The 24,672-nt window shown below is 45.4% G+C and overlaps 2 protein-coding genes across 13 annotated transcripts in view; both read left to right on the top strand.

Annotated features, from left to right (window-relative positions):
- Window positions 1-4,125, top strand: part of ULK1 (unc-51 like autophagy activating kinase 1) — an 83,237-nt gene extending 79,112 nt beyond the window's left edge. For all 10 annotated transcript variants that reach the window (XM_074605876.1, XM_074605875.1, XM_074605878.1 and 7 more), the window contains one exon: window positions 940-4,125. In XM_074605876.1, coding sequence (XP_074461977.1) covers window positions 940-995 — 56 coding nt within the window. In that variant the 3' untranslated portion in view covers window positions 996-4,125. The remainder of the gene's footprint in view (window positions 1-939) is intronic.
- Window positions 4,126-9,893: 5,768 nt separating this feature from the next.
- PUS1 (pseudouridine synthase 1) lies at window positions 9,894-18,361 on the top strand. 3 transcript variants are annotated; one of them, XM_074606559.1, is made up of 6 exons: window positions 9,894-9,964; window positions 10,433-10,657; window positions 12,110-12,247; window positions 12,956-13,058; window positions 13,323-14,020; window positions 16,423-18,361. In XM_074606559.1, the coding sequence occupies exons 2-6, from the start codon at window positions 10,442-10,444 to the stop codon at window positions 16,471-16,473; spliced, it is 1,206 nt and encodes a 401-aa protein (XP_074462660.1). In that variant the 5' UTR covers window positions 9,894-9,964; window positions 10,433-10,441; the 3' UTR covers window positions 16,474-18,361. The 3 variants fall into 3 exon arrangements, with proteins under 3 accessions (XP_074462660.1, XP_074462659.1, XP_074462661.1); XM_074606558.1 differs by having other exon boundaries at window positions 9,935-10,146; XM_074606560.1 differs by having other exon boundaries at window positions 9,959-10,076.
- Window positions 18,362-24,672: the final 6,311 nt, after the last annotated feature.

The raw sequence follows: 24,672 nt of genomic DNA, 5'->3' as shown, positions 1-24,672 counted from the left end.
CTCCAGTCATCCGTGTAGGCAGAGCTCTCGGATTGGTAATGAGAGGAGAGGTTTCTGGCTCACAGGCAATCAGTCAGTTAATTATCACTAACTTTCACAGCTGACATGAAGCTCACTGAAGGAGAGCAAAGGGAGATTGGCAGGTGGTGTGTGGTACTGGAGAGCTAAGTGAACAGGGATTACTAAGTAGTTTCTGTTGTACCCTTTCTTACCAAACCTAAATCGCATCTTTTGTCCAGAGATACAGCTAATGCATCTAATAGATTTCTTTTCCCAGTTGATATCCTGGTATTCCCTGTTTTACCCTATGTTCCAGCTCCCTGATTGGGCTGTGCTCTGGCAGGCTGTAGTGGCTATGCGTTTCATTTGGCATCTCAGGTATAGGATTACTTATTTATGAAAAATAAAATGGCGAACCTAGAAATACAGCAAGTCTTCCCCTGAGAGGAATGAATTCCACCAAATATTTGGCTTTTGAGAGACTCTTGGGCTCAGACAATGAGAATCGGGCACTGTCCGTGCTGGGCTGGGTGGTCTCTCAGTTGGAAGCCAGGACAAATGGCACTGGAGACCTTGAGTCATCTTGCCTGCTGGCAAATGCCGCTCCAGTAACTAAAAGTGAATAAATTGTCCCAGTGGCCGGTGGTTCTTTATAACATCTTGGTACCTCTGTCAGAAGTGCTGCTGCCACCTGGCTTTTGTTGTTGGATCTCCAGTTATTCAGCCTTCCACCTGTCCCTTCCCAGCATGGTGTTTGTGGGCAGGTCCTCACCTAGGCTACATTGGTACACGGTAGCGATTCTTGAGGGGCTGCTTAGATTTGCTGAAGTCCCGCTTTTTTTTTTTTTTTTTTTTCAGTCTCCAGCATGTTTTGGAAGTCTTTATATTTCCAGGAAAATGAGAAGTTGATTTCTTTTGTTGTTTTTTTTTCTCTCCCAGGTAAACTGTGCATCGAGCGCAGGCTGTCAGCTCTGCTGTCGGGGTTCTGCGCCTGATTTCAGTGTCGTTCCTTCTTCACGCACCTCACGCCAGCTGATCACTTTGTTTCCGACAGCCTGCTGCTGTGGTGGGAAATTATTCTGGCAGTAGGAGACCTGGAGAATGAACTGCTCCATGTTTTGTATTTTGACATTTTGGGAAGTTGTTCCACAGAGCCGGATTCCTTCACAGGGATGTGTGACTGCAGCAAGCACAAATACTTCCCTGCCCAAAGGCCTGGGTGAAGATGTAGCCGATGTGGAAAGGTTTCCCTCGTTGGCAGAGGGGATGAAGGACAGAAATCTGCTTCTTCCCAGCACTTTGAAGGATAAGACTGCCGCCTGTCCCTCTTGCTTAAGAACAGGGTATTCCAGTGCTGTGTCCATTGCAGGCAATGGATGTGCTGAAACTGCTGGCTGCAGTTACCGTTGGAAGGTGTCATTCAGAAATCAAGGCCAGTTCATGTACTTTTGCCTGTCCCAGCTGAGAGCCAGGCGTCTGCAAGCTTCCTGGAAACCCGAGGCTCCCCGTCCTTCTCTCCTTTGTCCCTCTTCCTACATGTTTATGCCTTGGAGGGCTTGTGGAACAGCGGAGAGGAGGGAGTCTGCTCCCTTTTGCCTGAGCGTTGCTGACGCGGCTCCCACCTCTACAGACTTGCCAGGCAAGGCAGAGGACGTGCTGCTGCTGGGGGAGTTCGCGTCTCCCGTGGCTCTGTTTGGGCTGCCTCTCCGCACGGATGGGCAAACGGCACAGGGAAAGAGACTGCGCAGGGAGCAGGAGGGTGACAGAAAGCGTGACGTGACGCTCCTGTGTTTGTGAGAAGCCAAAATTAATCCGTTCCTCCCTTGGTCCCCGAGCTCAGTGGGATCAAGGTGAAAGTGGGCTGGCCGTGGAGCCCGGCTGCAGTGCATATCTCCCAGGAGAAGCCCCAGCGCTGTCCTGCTTTCAGCTGTGGGCTCGGCACCCCCCTTCCCAGACCCCCCCCGAACTGCAAACACTAGCTTTGTGAATCAAAGGAGCACTTTACACACTATGGGAACTGTGAGAAGTTGACTTTGCATCACACGACAACCCAGGAACATCACGACTGTTAGGAATTCTGTTCTTTTTATTCCTTTCCTTGCTTCCTGGTTGTTTTATTGCACTACGTGTGTGCGTATATTAATATGTATTCCTAAGGGGGAATATATATTGATATATATCTACGGTTTGTGTGTAACTGTACGTATTTAACTGTACTGTATCTTGTGAGTGCGAGGCAAAAAGCACGGCAGAGTCTGTGCTGTTCCTCCTCCACACCAGGCAAAGCTGACTGGCAGTACCAAGATGTGTTTTGTTTTTGTTGGGTTTTTTTTTATTTAAATGTTCTTTTAAGGACAGTCAGTACAAAGCTCCATGCTTTTTAAGAGCTCAAGAACAGGCGTTAAGATCCTACACACTTAACAATTGGAAACGCTTTTTTTAAGAAGTTTTATTTGCTGCTTCATTTTTTTTTATAAAGAAATCTTGTAGTGTTCAGTTGTATTTTCAGCATTTCTTTTAAGGAGACTCTGTAGCCAAATGAGACTGCGGGTGCGAGTGGCTGGAGATGCGGTTGAGGCTTCGGATGCTGTGAGCGTGAGAGGATAGCTGGCTGCCTTTCCCTCTGTCTGCGTGCGCGCGTGTGTGTCTTAATTTATCAGAGTCGTGGCAGTATTTTGTTAGCGCTGGGCAGAAAAGTATCTTTGAAAGCAACTCGAAACCTCAGGCTTTGTTTTTGGGGATCCAAAAATATTTTGCACGTGGTGGTTAAGTCCTCATTGCTTTTTTTCTCTCGACATTGGCACGTTCAGTGTGATACTTCACAAGGGTTTCAGGAGCAATTTAATTGACTTTGGAGCTGGCATCATTTTTGGCAATGTGGGTGTTTCTGATTGCAGAGCAGAAATGCCGATAGAGAAATTTAAAAATATTTCCAATTCCCCCAACTAGGGAAGTTTTAAGTGTAGCTTTCACAAATGCTTCAGCATTGGGCCGCTGTTACATCGTACGTTGGCAGCCTGCTGCTTCTGTGGCCGTTTGTGCTTGTGCCTGGGAAAAAAAGAAAAGAAAAAAAGATGACAACAAACAAGAAAACATCCAGCCAACCCCCCCAGCCTGTGGCCAGGAATGCCGAGGAGACCCAGACTGCTTGCCCAAGGGTTTTACCGGTTGTGCAAAGGGCTATGCCGCAGGCAGGAGCGGTGCAGCGGGAGAGCACTGAGCCAGGACAGACCCTGCAGCACGGACACCGCTCCGCGCCCCGCGCCCTGCCGGCATCCCCCGGGCCACCACCGCCACCGCCCGGCACCCGCCGCCGGTGTCACCCTGCCTCTGTGTGTGGCGAGCTCAGCACTAACCTTCCAGCTGTGCTTAATTACTTGAATGTACCAAAATTGTCCACATTCAATGTACACAAGTATATACTGCTCCAAAACATTGTGGTTTACAGACCTACAACCAATATATATGTATGTGTTTGTGTATATACATACCGGGATGTGTGTGTGTATGTGTGTGTATGCGTATAGATACACACACAAACACAAACGTGTATATATATGTTTTCTCTCAATACTTGAAACTTAGCCACTGTGCTTGAATGAAAAAAAAAAAAAAACCACAAAAAACACACAAAAAACCCCAAAACGGGGGGGGGGGGGTGGAGAAAAACAAATCAGACAGGTGATTTATTTTGCCATCACTTTGGTGACTTTCTTTTTTTTTTATCTAACTGCATGTAGCGTGAAACCAACTTTTTTGGTGAAAAATATTTATTGCTTTGTAGACCATAAGGTATGCAAAAAAAAAAAAAAAAAAAAAAAGAAAAGACACCCCAAAAACCAACCCCCACCCACTGTTGAAGTTGCTAGTGTAGTCCACCTGCTATTGTCATGGCTTTGTTACTGTTGCAGCGTTTGTGTGTAGCGTCTTTAATAGAGTTCAAGAAACCTCAGTCTAATAAACATGTATCTTCAGGTTTGTGAGAGCGTATGATGATGTTCTTTATAAGGTAATGCTTGATACTTTGTCAACATTTTTTATTTGTGTTTTGTGTGACTTTTTTTTTTTTTGGCTTTAAATTGTACAACACCAATTTAAGAAAATAAAATTGATTTGAAATTGTTAGTGGTCTGTGTTCAGTACTTTATCATTCCAGTTAGTGCAGTATCCGAGTAAGGTATTTAATGGGTTTGGTTCTACCAGCCTTGGCTTTCAGGTGAAAAAGTTGCCCCCTTTTCCCAGAGGGTGAAGCCTGGGACAAACCCAGCTGCGTTGCCTAAAGCCACACATGAAGCCTTTGAATTTGGAAAAGTTGAAGCCAGATTCTGGGTGGAGCTGCCGTGGCTGGTGCATCTCTTCTTATTATGGCTATGGCTCTCCTGCTGTGGCTAGAAACTCCGTGAGGAGCTGACAGCAGACCCCTTCCCCTCCTGTTAGATGCTTAAATCTCACCCATCTTTCAGCATGTGCAAGACGAGCCTGTCGGAGCCATTTGTTACTGGGGTCCCCAGGGGGCACGTGGGAGCAGGGGTGTCCGGTGGCCACGTGGAGGGGTGAGGACGCGGGGTACGTCTCTGTACTCGCTGCAGTTTGGTGTTTGAACACAATGGCACAGGGCTTTGCTTTCTGCCTGCCTAGCTGTGCGAAAAATCACTGAATGTGGCAAAAAGTACAAGGAGGATGCCGTGAGCATGGGTCCTGGCTTTGGGTGCAAGGCGGGTAGTTGGAGTCCCTGCTCTGTCTGATTCAGAATGTTCTGGGATGAAAAGTTAAGCTCCACATCTGGGACACAAGAGAGGTCCTGAATTCATTAGTCCAGCCCTTACAGTTACAGAAACTTCAGCAATAGAAGTGTAAACTTTCAGGAGCCAAATACCATAATTCCACCAAACATTTTCCAAAACTCTGCTTGCTGGAGCGTGCATGTTATTGTTTGCCGTGAGCATCCCTGGGGAAGCTCCTGCCTTCCGGCCCCTCTGTGAGTCAGCATCACCCCATACACTCACTGTGCTGCATTGTGGTTTTGTAAGAAAAGACCCTATTTCAAAATCCTAATTTACCATAAGCTGGAATTGTTTTTTCTTGCTGAGCCCTATTTATAACTTCTGTTTCCTGCCCCTGCCTTTCCCAGCACGGGGAATTGGAGTCCCTGTGTTTGATCTGTGAGAACAGTCCTGCCTGGCGACGCCAGCTCTGCTCACGCACCGTCCGTGTCACCTCGGGCACAGGGAGAGCCCATTCCTTTTCCCGGTGGTGGTGGCAGTGGTGGGGACAGCTCTGAGAAGCTGCACTTCGGTGTGGTGGTGGTACAACCTGGGTGAGACGCTACAGCAGCCCTTGGAAACTGGTCGGAGCTAAATAAATATAAACATTGGTGGTGCTTAAAGTCTGGCAGCTCAGCACACTTGGATCTTTGGGGGTTGGGGGTTTGGGGGGGATTTTGTTTGGGATTTTTAACATGTAAAGCCCACCTTATGTGTGTTTGTTCCCTCTGGCATGGGATTGTGGTAAATAACACATATATATACATACACACAAGTTTCTGATGCTGAGTGTAAGGGAGGGGGTTTCTTTTGAAGCTGCCTGTGAAGAATTTTAAAGGTTCAGGTGGAAAACCTGTAGCCAAATGAAAGACGGAGCCCTGTGTGCCACATGCCCATGTGGCTAGAGAACACTCTGCTGAATCCATGGGGCTCTCGCAGGCAGCAGAGCAGAGGGGGAAAGCGCTAGCTGGGAAAACTTAACAGAAATAAACAGTCTCTTCTAAAAGCACTAAACTGTGGGGCCCAAACAGTTTAAAATTGCACAACTTTCTAGATGTTGACTGTGACGTTATGCTGCTGTTGACTCTTGGAGAAAACAAACCCGAGCAATTCTTCCAGGGCATTTGGCTTCATTCCCGCATTTTATATTTAGTTGTTGGTAAGTACGTCAGCAAAAACACATTCATTCAACTCTGAAAGATCAGAGGTGGCTCAGTGACATCAAGGAAGTAGAAACGGGCGGGTGTGTGTTGAACCAAGGCGATACAAACATCAACTATTCCGCTTCTCGTTACCAGCTGTGTTAAAGCTGTAATTCAGGATGAGTTAACTCCTTCACAGCATATTTTACTCTGTGGTGTTTGACATGCTCTTCTCCTCCTGCGGTGGCACATGGTTGCCCCTCTGCGCTGGCCAATGGTCCTGCTCAGCTGCGCAGGGCGAGGAGTTGGCTGGAGGGTTTTGGTGAAGGAGGAGAAGGGCTGCCTGGCGGGGAGGCAATGCGCTACCCCAGCGCTGCAGGGCAGGAGCTAATGCTCCCCAGACAAATCCTAGCGGTTGAATTTATTTAAATTTATTACCATAAATGTAGCGCTCATGGTGCATGCCATTCCCTGGATGAGGAATGGCACGCAGTGCGGGATACAAACTTCCCTGGGACGCTTCTGTTCTAAAAACAGTGTTTTTAGGGACAATAGAGTTGAAACCACCCCCCCTCCTGGGAGATGAAACCTGGGAGGGGATTTGAATGCTTTCAGAAGACTTGCTAAATAACGTATTTCTAAGAATGAGCTTAAGCAAATAATGTCAAATGCAGGTTTCTTCCTTTACTGTGGACAGAGGGTACCCGAGTTTCCAAATGTCCACAGTCTGCAGTGCACGAGGGAATGTTGGGTTTGTAGCTTTGGCTCCTTCTCCAGCACCTGCTGCACCCAAGTGTCTGCTTACACGGGCACAGGGATCGTTAACAGACTGTGGCAGGGAATTACAAGTCTGCTGGGGTTTCTGCTGCAGGTAATCCTGAAGCACAAGTGAATTGTTGCTAAACTTCTAATTTAGATCTTGTTTTAGGCAGTCGAGTCACTTCCAAGTGAGAACACACTGCCCTGTGTTAAGGCAGGAGCACCTGGTGGAGGAAGAACGTGTGACTTGGAATATTCTCCACGGCTGAAAGAATTCCCAGTGCTTTTCCCTTGTATCCTTCAGTGTGCTCATCTCCAGCTGGCGCCCTGCCACACAACTGCTGGGCAGCCACAGACCGAGGTCTCCCCAAATTTTTGTTTCCCAAAAATTGCTTTGGGTTTGTTTTCCCAGCACTGCAACGAAGATCTGTCCACTGCGAGTCTCGGGGTACACACCAACCCTCATCCCTGGCCTTTTCCCGGGACAGAAGGCTGTGGGGCTTCATCCTCTGTGGCAGTCTGTTGGTTCCCTGCACTCCCCACCCAGCTGCATGTCCCCTGGCAGGGAGAAGTGGGGGGCTGTGGTTAAGGCTGTGTTCCCTGAGAAAGCGCCGAGAGGAGCAGGGAGCTCTGGGGAGGAGAAGGTGGCCCCAGAGCCCTTCCTGCAGGGCCTGCTATGGCCATGGGCCCTGGGGAGCTGGGTGGCCTTGGGGAGCAGGGTGGCCTTGGGAGGGAGGGAAGGATCCAGCCAGGAATTGCCTCTGAGATGCCTTGAAGGGCCCCCTGTGAGTGGTCTTATAAACCAACATTGAGTGAGGATTGAGACCGATGTCATCGTGAAAATGAAATTAAAATGTCTCAAAACACGGCTATGCTCCAACCACTGTCCTGCAGCTATTTTGCTCCCCGCGCCAGCTAGCTGCTTGACAAAGGTGTATCGTCCCCAAGTCCCCAGCTGTGCCCAGGAAGCTTTTACGAGGCTGATTTCACTGCTGAGTAACCTTGATGGCAGCAGTCTCACTTAAGACCAAGCAGATGTACCATTCAACGTACTTTAATTTTATCAGTCCTATTAAACACATATGACGTGTTCTGCTCCTCACATAAACAGCAGGGAACTTCGCAAATTTTTTGCTCTGGTTCCAGTTTAATCCTGGGTATGTGAGTGAGAGGAATGAAACCCTTTGTTAACTTAATTCCTGAAGATGCTGGGTGCTGGCTGTGAATTGCAAATCAACTCCAAGCACGAGTGCTGGCTTCGCAGGCCCCACATGGTGATATGCAACAGGACCTTCTGCTCCACGCCAAAACTTGCAGCTGTGTCCCTGCTGCCTTGTCACTTGAGTTACACATCCCTGAGGGTCTACCTTCCCAGTGCCAGTCCCCACAGAACTGACCGACAGCAGCAGCTCTGGCAAGTCACTTTAATTTCTCTTTGCCTTTGGTAGCTATCTGCTTAAAGAGAAAATAGATAAATTAAAGAGAAAGAGGCATGGCCTGGCAGGTTGAGAGCAGAGCTTGTGCCACCTGTTTTGAAGCATCTTTACTGTTCTTGGAAGGGGTAAGGGGCTGGGATACCGAAGCTGTTTCCCTGCTGGGGATATCCACGCAAGTCTTTCTCCTGTCCCACCACTGGTTTTCCCTACGGGCTGGGGCTGTCTTCCCTCAAATTTAGCTAAATGAGCCAAATTCAGAAATCACAGCAGGGAGGGAGGAGGAAGCGATGGTGGTGGACAGACAGGCAGCACAATTGCATAAGCTTCACTTCCTAAGGAAATGAGGCAAAAAAGATTCAGACGCCCTGGCCGAAGCGATAGAGAAATTTGTATTCCCGTTTCCCCTGGCAGCAGTGCTGCACTGTGACAGGCGATCTTTTATCACTTCTCTAAACAAAGTGCAGCTGGGCCCGTGTGATAAATCTTCCCCTTGCCCCATGCCACTACTGAAATAACTCTGAAGTGTGGGTTCAAAAAAGGACGTGCTGCATTTCTTCCCCTTATTAGCAGAAATAACAAGCCTGCGTTTGATAATCTGGCCTGCTTGGAAACATCAACCCTTCCATTTTCCATTTGAATGAATAAATGGAGCTCTCTTACGCTAATCTCACAGCGTGCCAGGGAACCCACATGCTCTCTGGTAGCTCCGTCCTACAAAGCACTGAAGCTCGTAGCGTAACACGACAATTCCCAGGCGCATTTGGCTTTTCGGGAGGTACATGCTGTTGCCTGATAAGGGTGCCTATTGTACTCCGCTTTCCCATTAAGTGCATCACTGCAGATAAAACTTGTTGCAGAAGACGTAAGCATGACAATTGCTTGAGAAAGCCAGCTGGAGGAAAACCTGACAGGAAAGTGAGACTGTAGGTGCCTGTGCTCAACACCGGCACAAGCAGAAGCTGCGTGGAAAGCGGGGGAACAGGGGCCAAGCTTACACCCCTTGTGGGACCACAGAACCACGAGCTTTTAACGGCAGCCCTGTGTGCCATATGAAGTAATTCCTCCCACTTGTGTCCTCCTCTCACTGTGACTGCAAGGCTTTTGCTAGTGCCGGTTTCCCCAGGTGGGTTTGTAAGGAAAAAATGGACTGGTTTACTTATGTTTACCACAGGAGTGTATTTGCTAGTTTGCCTTTTCCCCTGCTGTTGCTCGATTTAGTAACTTGACAGGCTTTCTGCATGTGTTGGCTCCCAAGAGCCGGTGTGCTGGGGGGGACAGCAGGGCACATTACGGGAAGGCAGGAGGCAGGCTGGGCCACAGGCTCCTGGGAGTCCCCGAGCCGGCCTCAGTCACCTCCCCATCGCTTTCTAAATCTCAGAGAAATATTTGTCACCCGGCCAGATGCTCCGGGAAGGCCCAGGCTCGCTGTAAGGAGCCAAGAGGACCGTGCTGTGGTGATGATGGGGACGTGTTTGGTCCTGCCAAATGAAGGCACTCCGTTACACGAAGGCACTGCCCGACCAGTGACCCTTTAGGGGGGACCTTCGTCCCCGCACTGCGAGGCCTGCCGGAGCCGCTGCCCGCGAGGCGCCGCAGGGATCCCCCCGCTCCGGCTCCCGGAGGCCCAGTGCGGCATTCGGGGCTGCGGGCACCGCTGCTACCAATCCAACGCCCGGCCTCGGCCCGGGCCGCGCCGCCGGTCCCCTCAGCGCCGCCGGTCCCCTCAGCCCCGCCCCTCAGCCCCGCCCCGCGCCCCTCACCGCGCCCCGCCCCTCACCCGCCGTGTCCCTGCGCGGCCGCCGTAGGCCGGCACGTGGCTGTCCCGCGCCGCGCGCGCGCGGTGGCGTCGCTCCACAGCGCCGGTGTAAGTGGCGGCGGCGGTGGGAGGCCGGGGCTGAGGGGGTGGCGGCCGCGGCCTCTCTCGTCCGTCGCGGCCTGCGCTCGGCGACGATGTTGCAGCTGCGGTGGGGGCTGAGGTTTGCGAGCTGCGGCCTCTCCGCCGCGGGGAGCGCTGCGTGCGGCGGGCCCCGGCGCCGGCTGCCCAGCGTACGTCCCCGCCGCGGCCCTGGGGAGGTGGGAGAGGCCGGGCGGGCCGGGGGGGGAACCGGCTCCGCTTGCCCCTTTCTTACCCTGCCGGTGTCCCTGCGGGCCGGGCTGCGGTGGTGGCCTCGGGGGCTGTGACACGGGCTCGGGGGTAGGGGGGGTGGGCGCCCTCCCTGCCTGCAGCGCCTTGAGCAGCCCTGGCTTGCCGCCGCTGCTGCACCGGGGCGCGGAGCTGACGCTTTTTGCCTCATTTTCTTGCTGAGTCCCGTCTGCTGTTCGTCCCTGACAGGTTCTCGCAATGGCTGAGGATCTGAGAGCAGTGGTTGCCAGCCAGACCAAGAGACTGAACAGCAGCGGAGAGGTGGTTGAAAGGCTGGAAGAGAACGGCCATCAGAATAAAAGGCTGAAGAGCAATGCGGATGAGGAAGATGTGGAGGATCAGAATAAAAGGTTGCCCAAAAGGAAGATTGTGTTGTTGATGGCATATTCAGGGAAAGGCTACCATGGGATGCAAGTATGTGGTTTGGCAAAACAACGTGGCCTGCTTTTTGTTTGAAATCTGTTCAGTTTATAACTGTAGTCATGGTTTCTGAGTAGGGAAGCAGTTTTAGTTTGGAAAGCTGGGGCGGGAACAGTGCACGCCTGGGTTCAAATGGCTTGGTGGTAACTTGAATTAAAAAAGCCAGTGGTACGTTTCTGATAGTTGGTGATTCTAGGGAGCCTGCTTCAGCAGATCTTTCAAAAACTGCTGCAGACAAGGCTCTTGAGGAGACTGAAAGCACAGGCACTGCAGTTCTGTCAAAACCTGAGGCACTGTCTAGTGATCCCCTTCTGACCACTGCTCCAGCTTATGGCTGAAGCTTTACATTTCAAAGCAAGTGGGCTAAGTTTCTTTTAGGTTAGACCTCAAGCTGTCTCACTGCATGCAGATTCCAGAGAACTGAGGTGCATATTTGAATGAAACAAATTTGCATCTATGTTGCTGTCTCTTGTACTTCTAAAAAGATTATTTGTACCTGAAGACATTTTAAATTCTTCTTTTTCTGATGCACTCTAACGGGGTGGCTTGTAGCCGTTTAGAAACAGGAAAACTGCTGCATGACTTCTGTGTTTGCGTGTGGAAGAAAAGGGATATTGCTTTGTTACAGCACCAGCACTTGTAGTGCCCCGGCACCACGGTCTTATGGTACACAGTACTGGCAGCAAAAGGATGATGTTGCTCCATCTGCTGCTCCTCTCAGCGTACTGCAAGCTCCATACATGCTCTTTAAAAGCTCTACAGGATAATTGATAAGATTGCACACAGACAGGGAAGGGAATCTCTCATGCTGATGCAACAAAGTAGATTTGTTCAACAGCAGTAAACCTACTGCTTGTGGGCATATCCGTGTAAGTGCCTGTTGGCTTTACTGCTCTTGTAATTGAACGGTTTATGTTGAGGGTGTGTGCTTTGAAGTCTTACACATGAGTGGAGTTGTGCATTTCCGTTATAGCTCATCTGTGAGTGCAGTGCAGAAGTCACCAGAGAAAACCATAGTCTGCATTATACAACAGCTCAGGTGAACTGAGCCAAAGAACCCAATCTAATTTCTAGAAGCAGAATTTGCAGGGGCTAGGTGTAGAGCGGCAGCTGTTAACTTGCAGGCACTGGAACAGTATTTAATTGGTGCTGTTTTATGCAGTTGAAGGAATCATCAAAAAACTCCATTGCAGAAGTATTGCACAGTGAAATTATTAGAAACGATCTTGCAATAACAGTAAAAGGTAAATCAGAATGTAGATGTTTTATTAACACTGTCTAGTAAAGGATATTTAGTAGTTTTAGAGAATGGCAGGGCTTTAAGGGATGTGAAGGGATTAAAGAATTTCACAACAATGATTAACAAAATTTTTTAGTTATCATCTTCAGTTATCCAATTATTACTATTTGTTCTATTTCTTATTTTTACTGTATGTCCTCTTTCAGAGAAATGTGGGATCTTCACAGTTCAAGACAATTGAAGATGACTTAGTATCTGCCCTTGTTCAGTCAGGCTGCATCCCAGAAAACCATGGGGAGGATATGAAGAAAATGTCATTTCAGCGGTGTGCTCGAACGGATAAGGTACATTGGTTAGGGCCTGTGCTCTCAGAAACTCTGATGTACCCCTGCCAGTGCTACTGGGATTGACTGGGAAAGCATTGTCTCAAGTGAGATCCAGTAGCAAATACCATTCACAGTGACTGTTGTTTGAAACTTCGCTTTTCATCCACTACTAAACTTAAGCACAAGCAAATATTTAGAAAGTGCAGGATGTTGATTAGATGGTGTTTGTAAAGCTGGTGCTTCACACCTAAACTTTGTGTTTGTCACATTCATCTGCTTCAGCCTGTCAGCTTGCTGCTGCTGCTCATTGTTGTTGCTGCCTGGTTGATACAGTGCTTGAGAGTTTAGCTGCATCTCGGTTGTTTTTAAGCCCACCACAGTGGGGTTCTAAGTCTGAACTGGAGTTCATGGCTGATCTTATGTATAAGTCATTTCTTTTCAGTTGGTGCTTTACTTAACAGCAGTCAAATACAGTGAGATGTCATGGAAGGGAGTGCCATGTTCTGCTATCTAAGATTGCTAAGGTGCTGTAAGGCTGTACAGCACCAGCAGGAGTAGTCTGACTTGGATTTCTGCTTGTGGCCTTGCCTTTGCCTCGCTTCAGCCTGAAATGACCAGTGAGAAAAAGGAATAAACTTGTTCTTCAGCTATTTCAGTTCTCCAAGTGCTGTCCCAAAGCTTCCAAGGTACATAATTATGTGTTTGTGTGTTTTATGGTTTTTATAGGGTGTGTCTGCAGCTGGACAGATTGTGTCGCTAAAGGTCAGGCTAATAGATGACATCTTAGAAAAGATCAATAACCATCTGCCTTCTCACATCAGAATTCTGGGTAAGGATACTGGAATGGGCAGAGAAAATGTTTTCTAAGAGGAGCTTTCTCCTGCGGAAGGTCTCTCCCTTACCTTTGTAATTTTACTCATAAGCGGTTTAGTTTTAACATAAATCCATATGTTTTTGTTAGTTTGGAATTAGGGTCCTATAAATCTATCTTTTGATTGTATTTTATTTTAAAAATACTCTTGTTGGCAAGAGCGAGATCACAATCAGGTTGTAACCTACTGATTCAAAAACCTAATGTCACTTTTAAAACAAGGTCTGAAGAGAGTCACTGGGGGATTCAACTCCAAGAACAAATGTGATGCCAGAACCTACTCTTACATGCTGCCAACATTTGCCTTTGCCCATAAAGACCACGATGTGCAAGAAGAGGTTTATCGACTGGACAAAGAGACCCTTGAAAAAGTCAATAAACTGCTTGCGTGCTATAAAGGAACACACAACTTCCACAACTTCACATCTCAAAAGGGACCCAGGGACCCCAGTGCCAAGCGGTACATCATGGAGATGTACTGTGGAGAGCCATTTGTGAGGGAAAACATAGAATTTGCGGTGATCAAAGTGAAAGGTCAGAGTTTCATGATGCATCAAATAAGGAAGATGATTGGGCTGGTGATAGCTATTGTGAAGGGCTATGCTGCTGAGTCTATCATAGAGCGCAGCTGGGGAGAGGAGAAAGTAGATGTCCCCAAAGCCCCAGGACTTGGGCTAGTCTTGGAAAGAGTACACTTTGAAAAATACAACAGACGTTTTGGAAATGATGGGCTGCACGAGCCACTGGAGTGGACAGAGGAGGAGGAGAAGATTGCCGTTTTCAAAGAGCAGTATATCTATCCTACCATTATCAACACAGAAAGGGAGGAGAAATCCATGGCAAACTGGCTAAACACCCTCTCCATTCATGACTTCAACTCTTCTGCTGTTGGGATGCAAGCTAACAACAAAAATTCAAAGGTAATCATTGAAGCCATTATTTTTTCAAATGGAAGCTGTCAAGTTGAAGTGGCTCTTCCCTTAGTAACACTTTTGTTTTCCATGAATATGCCATGCAAGATTACAGTCAGCTGGAGTATGAAATGTGTATTTGCTTTTCCATCTTAGTGCACTTGATGATAGTGGAATGAACTATACAACATGCGTTTTTGCAGGGTTTTGCATGGGGCAGTTGAGGGAGGGAGGAAGGAACGCTTTAAAGCACAGGCCAATTTGCAGAATCTTAAACTGACAACGGAAATTGCAGACACATTACCAGGCTTTGTGATTGCGAAACTGTTTGAGACGAGTTTTCAGGTTGACAATTTCCCTTTAAATACCTGCTGGCTTTTTGTATTCTCTGATTTTGGGCTAATTCTTTCTTTGTGTAATGTCCTGTTCACTAGATAAGGTTTGGAATCAGGGGGAAATTTAGGACCAGCTTTTTAAAGTAAATCTGCCACCAGCCCAAAATGGGCCATCAGAACAACTCCTACTGAGTAAAATGGGATATTGTGGAATCTGATTTCTGACAACAGGAACTGCTGTTATCTGTAAGTTGCAATAAAACAAAGGTGTAGAATACATTTTTAACAAAAAGAAAATTTCAAGTTAAAGAAATTTTTTTTCCAGTTGAGATGTAGAATAGCCTCACAAGAAAAGAGTGGAAAGATGTTTGGGGTGTGCTAGAAGTAGGTTGGAAACCACATGAGGAATCTTGAGTCAAACTCCCAATGTATTTCTTTAAATTGACAACCACTGGAGTGATGTAGAATACAAGTCCCTGATCAACCCGGTCTAACTTTGAAACAAGCCCTGCTTGAGTCAGGGCTTGGACTTGATGACCTAAAGATACCTTACAGTTCTGTATGTAATTCAAGATTTTCTTGGTCGGTGGTCTGGCAAATCCTTGAAGGACGAATGATGGGCAGGACTAAAACTTCTGTGTAGTGCAACTCAGAAGAAAATAATAACCTTTTTTTCATATAATGGTGTCGTTAAAATTAGCTTTATTTTGTGTAGGTAATGATCTTGCTCTGAAAAATGTTAGGTTTAATACTGTCGCTGCCATTTTTTTTGTTGGAGTCTGCGAAGGAGTTTCAACATATAAAGTAAAATTTACAGCCTTGTTGAACAGTACAGGCAAGATACCAGAAATTTCTCAGGGTTATTTTTGTACTTGTGGTAATTGTTTTTGTGAAGTATTGTGCTGTATGAGGACACTTGTGACAGGAGGTTATGAGAAATGCTACATTAGTGTGGTTAAATGGAACCCAAGGAGACCACGTGGTGCGGAGTCCTCACCTGACTCAGGGGTCTTCATGATAACGTTGACAGGACTTAAGTGCTGACAGGTTCAAAATCACTGATGTATTGCTAGCAGGAGGCAGCTCTGCTTGCTTTAGATAAACTCCACCACATACAGTTTTGGCATCACAGTTAGCACAGGCTGTCTGGAGAAGGATAAATAAGGGATGATATGACAGACTCCTTTGAGATTTTGCAGGCTGTTTGCACTTCAATGAGCTGTGCTTGCTGTTACAAAGGCAACTGTCTAAGTCTCTCAGAATTTGTTTTGTAATAGGATATTAAATTGTCAATGTTAAATTTGTGGGATTTGGAGGCTTGTATGTTTTCAGCAGTGGTGGTGAGGCAAAAAAAAAAAGGGAGTAACTACAGGCATATTGTCATGTTAGCCTTTCTTTATAAAATCCTTTGATGCCAATTGTATCAGTCAAAACACTTGCTTCAAAAAGTTACGTAAACCCCCAAATTTATCACACCATATTGACTTACTCCTGAAGGAGTGGCTCCCAGTTAATAACTCAAGACTTCAGTTTCCTTGGAAGTTGCTAACATTTATATTATTTCCCTGGTACTACTTTGTACAACTGACTTCATTTTTAAGCAAGTATTAGTGAGCCCTCGCATATCTCTAATACAGTTTGGATAGAAATTCTCTGCAGCAGAGAAACAAAATTCTCAAATCTGGCTTTAGACAATGTAAGAAACAGCATTTGAGGGACTTGCATGAAAAAAGCATTTGTTAACTTCTCTCACCTGTATTTATTTTAAACATCAGCATTTCATGCTATTATCCCACTTTTAAGTTTCCCACATACTGCAGGTTGTAATCATGCAGTTGTAAATATAAATGAGAAGAAATTTCTTCTGCTGGTGAGTGTACTCCAGTGTAACTTTTTTTTTTTTTTTTTGGCTACAAGAAGCATCATTTACCATCACAGAAGTTTGTTACAATAGATGGGTCTAAGACATGAAGTTAGGATCTAGCCCCATTTTCTTACACTTTTGGAGAAGTTTAAAGTCAGTGTCTCTAGATGTAAATGAAATACTGACAAACCATTTTCCATTTTGCTTTACAGAACGGCAGTGATCTCGAAGGCAGCGATGGTTGTGATGATGATTCTGACTGAGCCAGTAAGTGGCTGGACGTGGGACCCTTACTGCTTGCAATTCCCTTTGTCTACAAAAAAGTGGCCTTCCTAAATCCAAGAACCCAGTAAAGCACGGGTTTGTGTGCTTGCAGAACAAGAACCGGATGTCCAGGAGAAACTGGGTGGGGAAGACAGTGCAGTAAAAATGTAAAAGAAGCTTTTTATACCACTGACTTATTCACCTGACTGATATACTTGAAAATAGCATAATGAGAAAGAAGCTTTCTAAAAGGATCTTGTAATGCAGGATATCTTAATTGCTATTTGAATCATGTTTTTATTATATGTTTACCTGGAAAATAGTATTTTAAATATGTATAATCTCTACATAAAGATGGGGTGAATCATTTTAATATACTCTTTTTTTATTATTATTATGAAGTTATGACTCCATGAACTTTTGATTACTTTTTTAATTATTATTATTTTCTTCACCTTTACTTAACCTGATCTCTTAAACATCATTAAGCTTTTATTTTCCATGTCATCCATGGCTTTCCTGTGGAATAACAGGCATGGGTTAGGAGCTCATTATCATGCTGACTGCTGTGAATTCTTTTTGGTATCAAAACAAATTTTCAGTGTTTTCTAAAGCTTTGCAAGTCTAAAAGAAATGGTTCCTTACTTAGTGAGAGGTCTTAATTTGGGAATGTGGACCGAATCATTTATTTTGAGTCGAGACCTTTTCTTTGGGAGATGTCATCCTCCCAGCATTGCCCGCATGCTTGGGCAGACTCAAGAGTATAGATCCGCAGCCACGTATGTAATTGGGCCTCTTCTACCTGAGGTGTCATTTCACAGACCTGTAGTTGAGATGTGGGGAGAAAGACGTAAGTTAATTGTTAGGACTGCAATGCAAAGTGTGCAGCCATGAAGGTTCTAGCGTTGCCTGTGGTGGATCACTAAATATGTTGCTGCTAGTTTAGTATATCTTGTTTTAGTAGAAACTTATCTAGCCATCTGCTGGATTTGGGGTTGAATCAATTTAGCACACATGAAAAGAATGGTGCTGACTTCCTCTGGGCTTTAATCAAATCTGCCTTCACTTTGTGCGTGTGAACTCTTAATTCTCATCAAGCTTCTCAGAACAAAGGAATGTGTGCAATGATGCAGGAAGCATATGTCTGAGGGATGTCTTCTCTTGGGAATAGACTTTAATTTTCTGTGGTTTGGGGTTCCGCATGCTCTGGAGTTCTTGCTCTTCATTCCCCAACTGGTTTGACTTCGGTTCTTGTTTCTAACTCTCTGTGGAGGTGGTGGAAGAAAAAACAAGTGAAGGCAGCACCTTTCCTACCCTCCCTGCCTGTGGAACGCTTTTGGAAGGGGTAGAACAAGACTCTGCAAGTGTTCGTGTGTGAGTACAAGTGCTTGATGTGCTTCCCTGGCTGGGTCTGCATGGAGACTTGCTTTGTAATATCGTAGTTACTGAATACAAGGAGTCAATTCTTTGTTCCTTCATTCAGCCGTTTCTGGCCAAAGCCCCGAATTTTATGGCTGCTCCTGGAATTTTTTTTTTTGCCAGAGCACAGCTGTCCCTTAAAAAGGGATTTGTTTGTTTATTTTATCTGGGTTTTAGTTAGTGGTTTTTATTTTATTGTGAAGGCCTTGCTCCATTTTATCAGAGTGAGTGTATAAAAGTGTTCTGGACTCTTCCTGGAATTTCGTTTATATCCCTTTCTGGTTCATGCTGTTGACCTAGTCTGCATTAGTCTTCTATCTAAAGCCCCTTCTATGCCTTTCAGTCTGAGAAAAACACCTTTATTGGCCCCAAACCTGACAGAAATTCTCGTTGATTTCAACTGAGATACATATTTGTAGCCTTTGGAGAAAACATAACAAAAATAATAATAATAAAGGGTATTTCTTACTTCTGGGTATGTCTGCTGTTTTATTTCATGGGGATTATTAACTTGGTATTTCAGCTCTGTTTTCAGTGCAGGAGCTGAGTAAAAAAAATTATTAAAAAAAACCAAACCAAAACATAGAGGTGGTTTAAATTCTAAAATCAACTCTTTGAAAAAGCCCAACGCTGAGCTGTGTTATGGGGAAGAAAAGACAGGCCCCTGTGGCGGGCAGAGGCCCGCAGGGACGGCCACAGGCTCGGGAAGGCTGAGGCCGGGCGCGTTGGACAGATTCCTGAGGGGAGGAAACACATTTTAAGGGAAATGCAGCTTCTCCGCTGCCGCCCGACTTTCCCTCGACGCCGCCGCGCAGGGGGCAGCCGCGCGCGCCCTTGGCGCATGCGCCGAGTTTGGCTGCTCCCCCCCGCCCTTGGCGGGTGGCACCGTCAGTGCCCGATCTCCCCCCCCGTGAGAGGGGAATGGTATCGCTTAGGCGGGGTGGGGCGGAGCGAGGGGCGGCTGCCAGTGCGGCCGCCAGGGGGCGCCGTGGTTGCTGTGCCCCGCGGAGCGCGGCGGGGCCCGGGCGTGTCGCGGGGCAGGGGAACGGGACACCCCGTGGGGCCGGGGAAGGCCCGGCGAGGCCCGGGTGTGTGCCGGTGCGAGGGACTGGGGCACCGAGCGGTGTGAGAGGCGGGCGAGGGCTGGTCGGGGTGGCACGGGCGCTCTGAGGCAGATGAGGGAGAGCTCACCCCCGCCTCGGTCTGCGCGCCCCGGCGCCGCGCCAGGGCTGTGGAGTTGGGTGTTAAAGAGTCTGTTTTTCTCGCTCCTGGAAGAGGGAGGGCTTCAAGTAAACTGCCTCCTTCCTCCCTCGGCAGCCGCAGCCCCTCCGCGGCGGACAGGGTCCGCCTGCAGCCGTGCAGCGGCGGGCGCGGGGCGGCAGCCGCCCGGGGAGCTCCTGACGGGAAAGCGGCGGGTAACGCGGCGCCCCCGGCGCCAGGGGGTGTGCGGCAGGGGAGGGGTGGGAATGCCTTCAGGTAACTTTATCTTTCCACTGAAGCTCCTTCCCAGCCCGGCCAGCAGCGCGGCGGGCGTTACCACGTTTTGAGGGCAGCATTTAAACCCTGCTGGAGTTTGTGTTAGTGGCGTACGTGGCTGTAATGGACTTGTAGGGTAAATCCATGTGCCCTTCAAAAGGCAGTGCTCTATGAAACGAGAGATCTGGGAGTCGCGTGTGTCGTTGTCCCAGCTTCCGTCATCTCCAGGGCATGACCGTGTGTGTCGGAGAGCACCGGCCTCCCTCCGTCTCCGCGCTGGCTGAGGTGATGGTCGACCTGTGTCCGTGTGCCTAAAGCAGAAAGGAAGCCTAAAGCGCTCGTTGGCTGTCCTGTGTCATCTTCAACACACAAACGTACCCTCTCAGGGCTCGGTACGTGCTGCGTGAATCCTCTGGACTGCCAGAAATAAAGTTGCTGGATAAATCTACTGGAACAATGAAGAATGCAAGTGGTTGAATTGAGTTAAATGGTCAATGACCACTGAGATGAACTCTCTTTATCAAAGGAAGCAATTCTGTGACCATAAAACACATTTCATAGCAAAATAAAGAGAATGTAAAAGTGAAATTGAAGGTAAATGTGGATAGAGCTTTGGAAGTGGTAGACCAATGCACTGTTTTATTGATAATGAGATACTTTATTAGGTTAACTTTATTATAGTTCAAAAATAGTACTCCACATAGAGACTCATAATTAGTTTGATAACAGTTTAAAAAAAAGTGTCACGACCTTTAAAATAATGCTGGTACTTCTAGTACATATATTAATGATTTATGATAAAGTATTTACCATCAAATGTAAGTTTTAAGCTTTGTAATTAAAGATAATTGCTTTAATGAGATTTTCTGTAATTGTAACATTATATCTAATACCAATTATTATGTGATTTAAAAACTCTCTGGAGAAAATCTTAGCGAACGCCGCACATCTCATTTTCCATGCACTGCACCTAAATTTGTACCCTCTGTGCCTAATTTGTTGTTTTCCTTAATTGATGTTGTTGCATGAATTTTTTCCTTGTTGGTCATTTGATACCCTGGTAGAGGTTGGTTGCCTAGTTATCACCTCTCTGCAGGTTGTTGTTAAAGAAGATATTTGTGGTGTCAAGTTAAAGAGCAGATAAGTACATTCTAGACTAGCAAGCTGCTTGATTTGCATCTTCATAGCTTTTAGGTATGCAATTGTATTGTGGTATGGTGGAAAGTTGGTTTGACCAACATGTTACAGTCTCTATTGCCACTTCCTCTGGTTCTTTTCTATATACCACTATTTTAATTACTGAGATTGCAATTTTTAAACATTTCCCTGCAGGTGGAATGCCTACTGTTCCTCAAGTGGCTCAGCAGATTAGCCAGGAGCAAAACCAAAAGCAAAATGGACCAAACTTCTCAAGTTTGTGTAGTTCTTTACCTGCTCCACACAGCAGGAACCCAGCTTTTCTTCAGCAGCTACAGCCAGCAGGCTGTGTTAAGAAGCGTGTGATTTTGGTCCCAACTCCAGTTCCCATACAACAACAGGTATCAGATTCAAATATTATATTGTATGTGGCTTTGAATGGCTGTTTTTTTGTATTGTAATTGCTGCTGTTGTCTATTCTGCACTATTAAGTAGTCTGTCTGAATACCGGGAAGAGAATATCCTCAGAAACAGAGGTAACGTCTGACCCGTTAAGAAAGTCAAGACAAGATTAATTTTTGGCACTTTCCTGCTACGTTCTCTTGAAATTTTACTTCTTTAATTTATGTCATTTGCGATGTCTACCCAAGTCTCAGTTTCAATATTCCTGTGCTGGATTTTCATTTTCATTGAATCAAATCCATTTCATGCTTCAAAGTAAATTTCAGTTATGTGTGGAAGGTTTCAGGTGTGTAAGTTACAAGGTGCAGCAAGAAGGAACAGTGTGCTAACCTCTTGCTGTGTCCTGGCAGTGTTGTCCTTTGTGTTTTGTATTGAGACTTTGTGGATGACAGAATTTATTACTCTAACCTGGGGAGAAAGGAGCAAATCATTCCAGTAGTTTTTGCAAAAGTCTTTACTGAGCACTAATAATTTCCTTCAGATAGCCATCATATAGCACGGCTGGGTATAAATCTTCCTTTACAATAAAAGTTTGCACTCATTTAAATTTAGAATGCTCTGTAGATAATTGTATCTCTCTTTTGGTTTTAATTAATGGCGCAGACATGCCATATGATTTTTCTTGAAGAAAGAGAAGGAACAAGAAGGAATCAGGCAGATCCTCTAGGGAAGCAGAATTTGTTCTTGTAACGAAATCCTAGAAGGAGATATAATTGAACCAAATCAATTATTTTAACTGTTTATGCAGCGTATTTAGAATAAGGGGGGAGGAATCACAATGAAAATTTGTGCTGCTCGTGCTTAGTTGCCAGCAGTTGCAGGTTGCCTACATGTGTTAATAAAAATGCCATAAACCAAATGTATTTTTATATGAACTTTTTAGAGAATTCTGTCCATCTGCCATCTGGCAGAGCATTTCAATTCTGTGAAATTTCTCACTGAATCAGCCCTGATTCAGTGAAATCCCTCTTCTGATGGGATCTAGAGGTACTATAGGAGGAAAAAATAAAGTCCTCAAAACTGAGTACCACTGCATCCCAAACTTCTATGCTGATTTTACATAATGCCATTGCATAACAAAGTCCTTCAGAGTCTTTACATAAATCTGTACAAGCTCTGTTATTCATTATCTTTTAAGAAAGTGCAACTTCAAACAGCATAGAATGTTTCCAATGCATAGAATGTAACCAACAATATTGGTTATTCAGGTAACATTTTTCACAGTGTCTCTATCTTGTTTTTGTGTTGTGCAGTAGGAAACATAAGTTTAATTATGTTTATTTGAAGGAAAATGAAATTCTGCAGTGAATGGCAGCACTGAGGAAAGAAGGTTTATGGTCTCTGAAACGTCTGCCCAAACTCCAAGAGGCCCCACGGCACAAATCACACCATGATTATCTTTTGGAAGAAATGCAGTGGATGGCAACTGATTTTGTTCAAGAAAGAAGATGGAAGTTGATAACTGCCAAGAGAGTAATCTGAATTTGATATTTTCAACCAAAAAAGGGGGGAAGAATAGGCAGCATTTTCATGGTTAGGACGTGATCACTGAGGTTGTGTGAGTTTTGGTTTGCCTCTCCACTGTGTTTGTAAAGTTTGGGCAGTACTCCTAAGGGGATTGTATTTTTTTCTTTCTTTAGAAATACGCATTTTATATAGAACAGAGTGAAAACTTAAATAATTTTACGGTTTTGTTCAGCTGATTTTAAGTGTGGCACGTCATCATGAGGATATGATACTTCATAAGGAAACATGCAAGAAAAGAGAAGAGAAGCAACTGAGGGCTGTTGCTGCTTTTACTGCTAGAGAAATTGAACATTTCTGGTCCACCATTAAACAGGTAAATGTAAAAAAAAAAATATTAAAAAAATCTAAAGTTGTACTGAATAAAAACCTATTGGATCATAACAGCAATAATCTTACAATTAAGCTTTGCTCACCCCACATGGTGGATATTATCTATTGTTAAGAACAGCTTCGTGTTGCAGCTGCATGAATAATTTCAGGCCTTGCATGTCTCGCAGGAAAGTGCTTCACTAATCCTAGTTGGTGCAGACGGCTTGCTGCGGACATTTAAATTCTGATGTGAGTTATTCTTGGGTAGCTCTTGCTTATTATGCAGCCCACTTCTATTCGTGGTCAGTTTTGTACACACTATTTTTTTCTTTGAATGCTCTGCGTTGTAGCCATATCTGATGCCTGTCTTACTATTGAAGAAACGTTAAGTGATTCATAGCTGTATTTGAAGCTAAGTGCGTGCATGTTTGACAATTCCTTCTGCTCTTTTTCTCCCCATTCTCTCTCCATTTTAGGTGGTAGATGTAAAACTGCAAGTTGAGTTAGAAGAGAGGAGGAACAAAGCATTAAACTCACAGAACATCTCAAAAAAAGGTAATAAGAACATAGGACTGGTGGGGTTTTTTTGCATGTTTTTTTTTTAATTTTGCATTCTGGTAGTAGTACTATAAGCGTACCAAAATAAATGTTTAGGAGCTAGTATTTTGGTCTTAGTTTTGAGTCATAAAGATCTCCTTTCTTTAGCTTGCTAACTTCCTGTAGCTTACTAAAGCTTTGATAAACACACTTTAAAGGCTTTTTGTTGCTGAGCTCTTGTTTGTATCAGGGTTTAGTTTTTTGTCCCTTGGGGGCCGTGCATGAGGCTGAATTCACTAAAACTGTCAATGTGTGCACCTGTGTCTGTCCCACTGCCCTTGTTTATGTAGTTGTTTGACAAACTTAACAGTATTCTTATAGTGTGGAATACATGTGTTCTTTAGACCCTGGATTAGCTGTAAATGGCATCAAATCGGTTAATGAATTATCTCAGGTATGGCAGCACTGTGATTTTTATTGTTTTGTGCAGAAATAAGAGACTCTCTGAATAAGGTAGAGAGCCTTCAGAAAGAAGTGGTACTTCCAGATCTTCTCACGCCTAATGTAAAGAAATCCATGGCAGATTTAGCAGAGGGTGCTGCTGCTGCAGAAGCATCATTACCCAAAGGCGGTGCTCAAATCACAACAGTAGCAAAAAGTGATACTCCATCGTTATTATGCGGCACTCTTAGAGATTATCAGAAGACTGGACTGGAGTGGTTGGCAAAGTTGTATAAAATGAATCTCAATGGCATTCTGGCTGATGAAGCTGGACTTGGAAAAACAGTGCAAGTTGTTGCTTTTTTTGCACACCTGGCATGTAATGAAGGTATGAAATATTGTAGGTCTTTTATTTTATAAATCTGTATTTTTAACATTGTGTTAGTGAATGTGTCTTCAGTAAGAGAAAAAAAAAATAATTGCTTTTAATATGTATAATTTAAAGAAATGTGCCTGGAATATATTTTATAAAAAAGGACACACAATTCCTTTCATTGTTAGTGCATGCATATGTTCGTATATGCAGTTGCTTTTTCTATTAAGTTGTGGAGTGGTATGCAGTCATTTCCAGTCATGCTGTACCTTTTATCTCTATAGGTAACTGGGGTCCTATTCTTGTTGTTTCACAAAACTTTAATGTGCTGAAGTGGGAGATTGAACGGAAATGCTGGTGTCCTGCTTTGAAAATTCTTCTGTATCTTGGGAACCCAGAAGAACTTTTAAAAAAAAGACAGGTATTATGGAACACTGTTTCATCTACACAGGTACTGGGTGACATAAGCGCTACACAGAAAATATCAGCCCAAGTCACGTTTATACCTTTGTGGTTA

The sequence above is a fragment of the Larus michahellis genome, chromosome 13 (assembly GCF_964199755.1).
Source record: "Larus michahellis chromosome 13, bLarMic1.1, whole genome shotgun sequence".
Classification (NCBI taxonomy): domain Eukaryota; kingdom Metazoa; phylum Chordata; class Aves; order Charadriiformes; family Laridae; genus Larus; species Larus michahellis.
The sequence above is the reverse complement of the archived record's forward strand: the minus strand, read 5'-3'. Positions and strand labels throughout refer to the sequence as shown.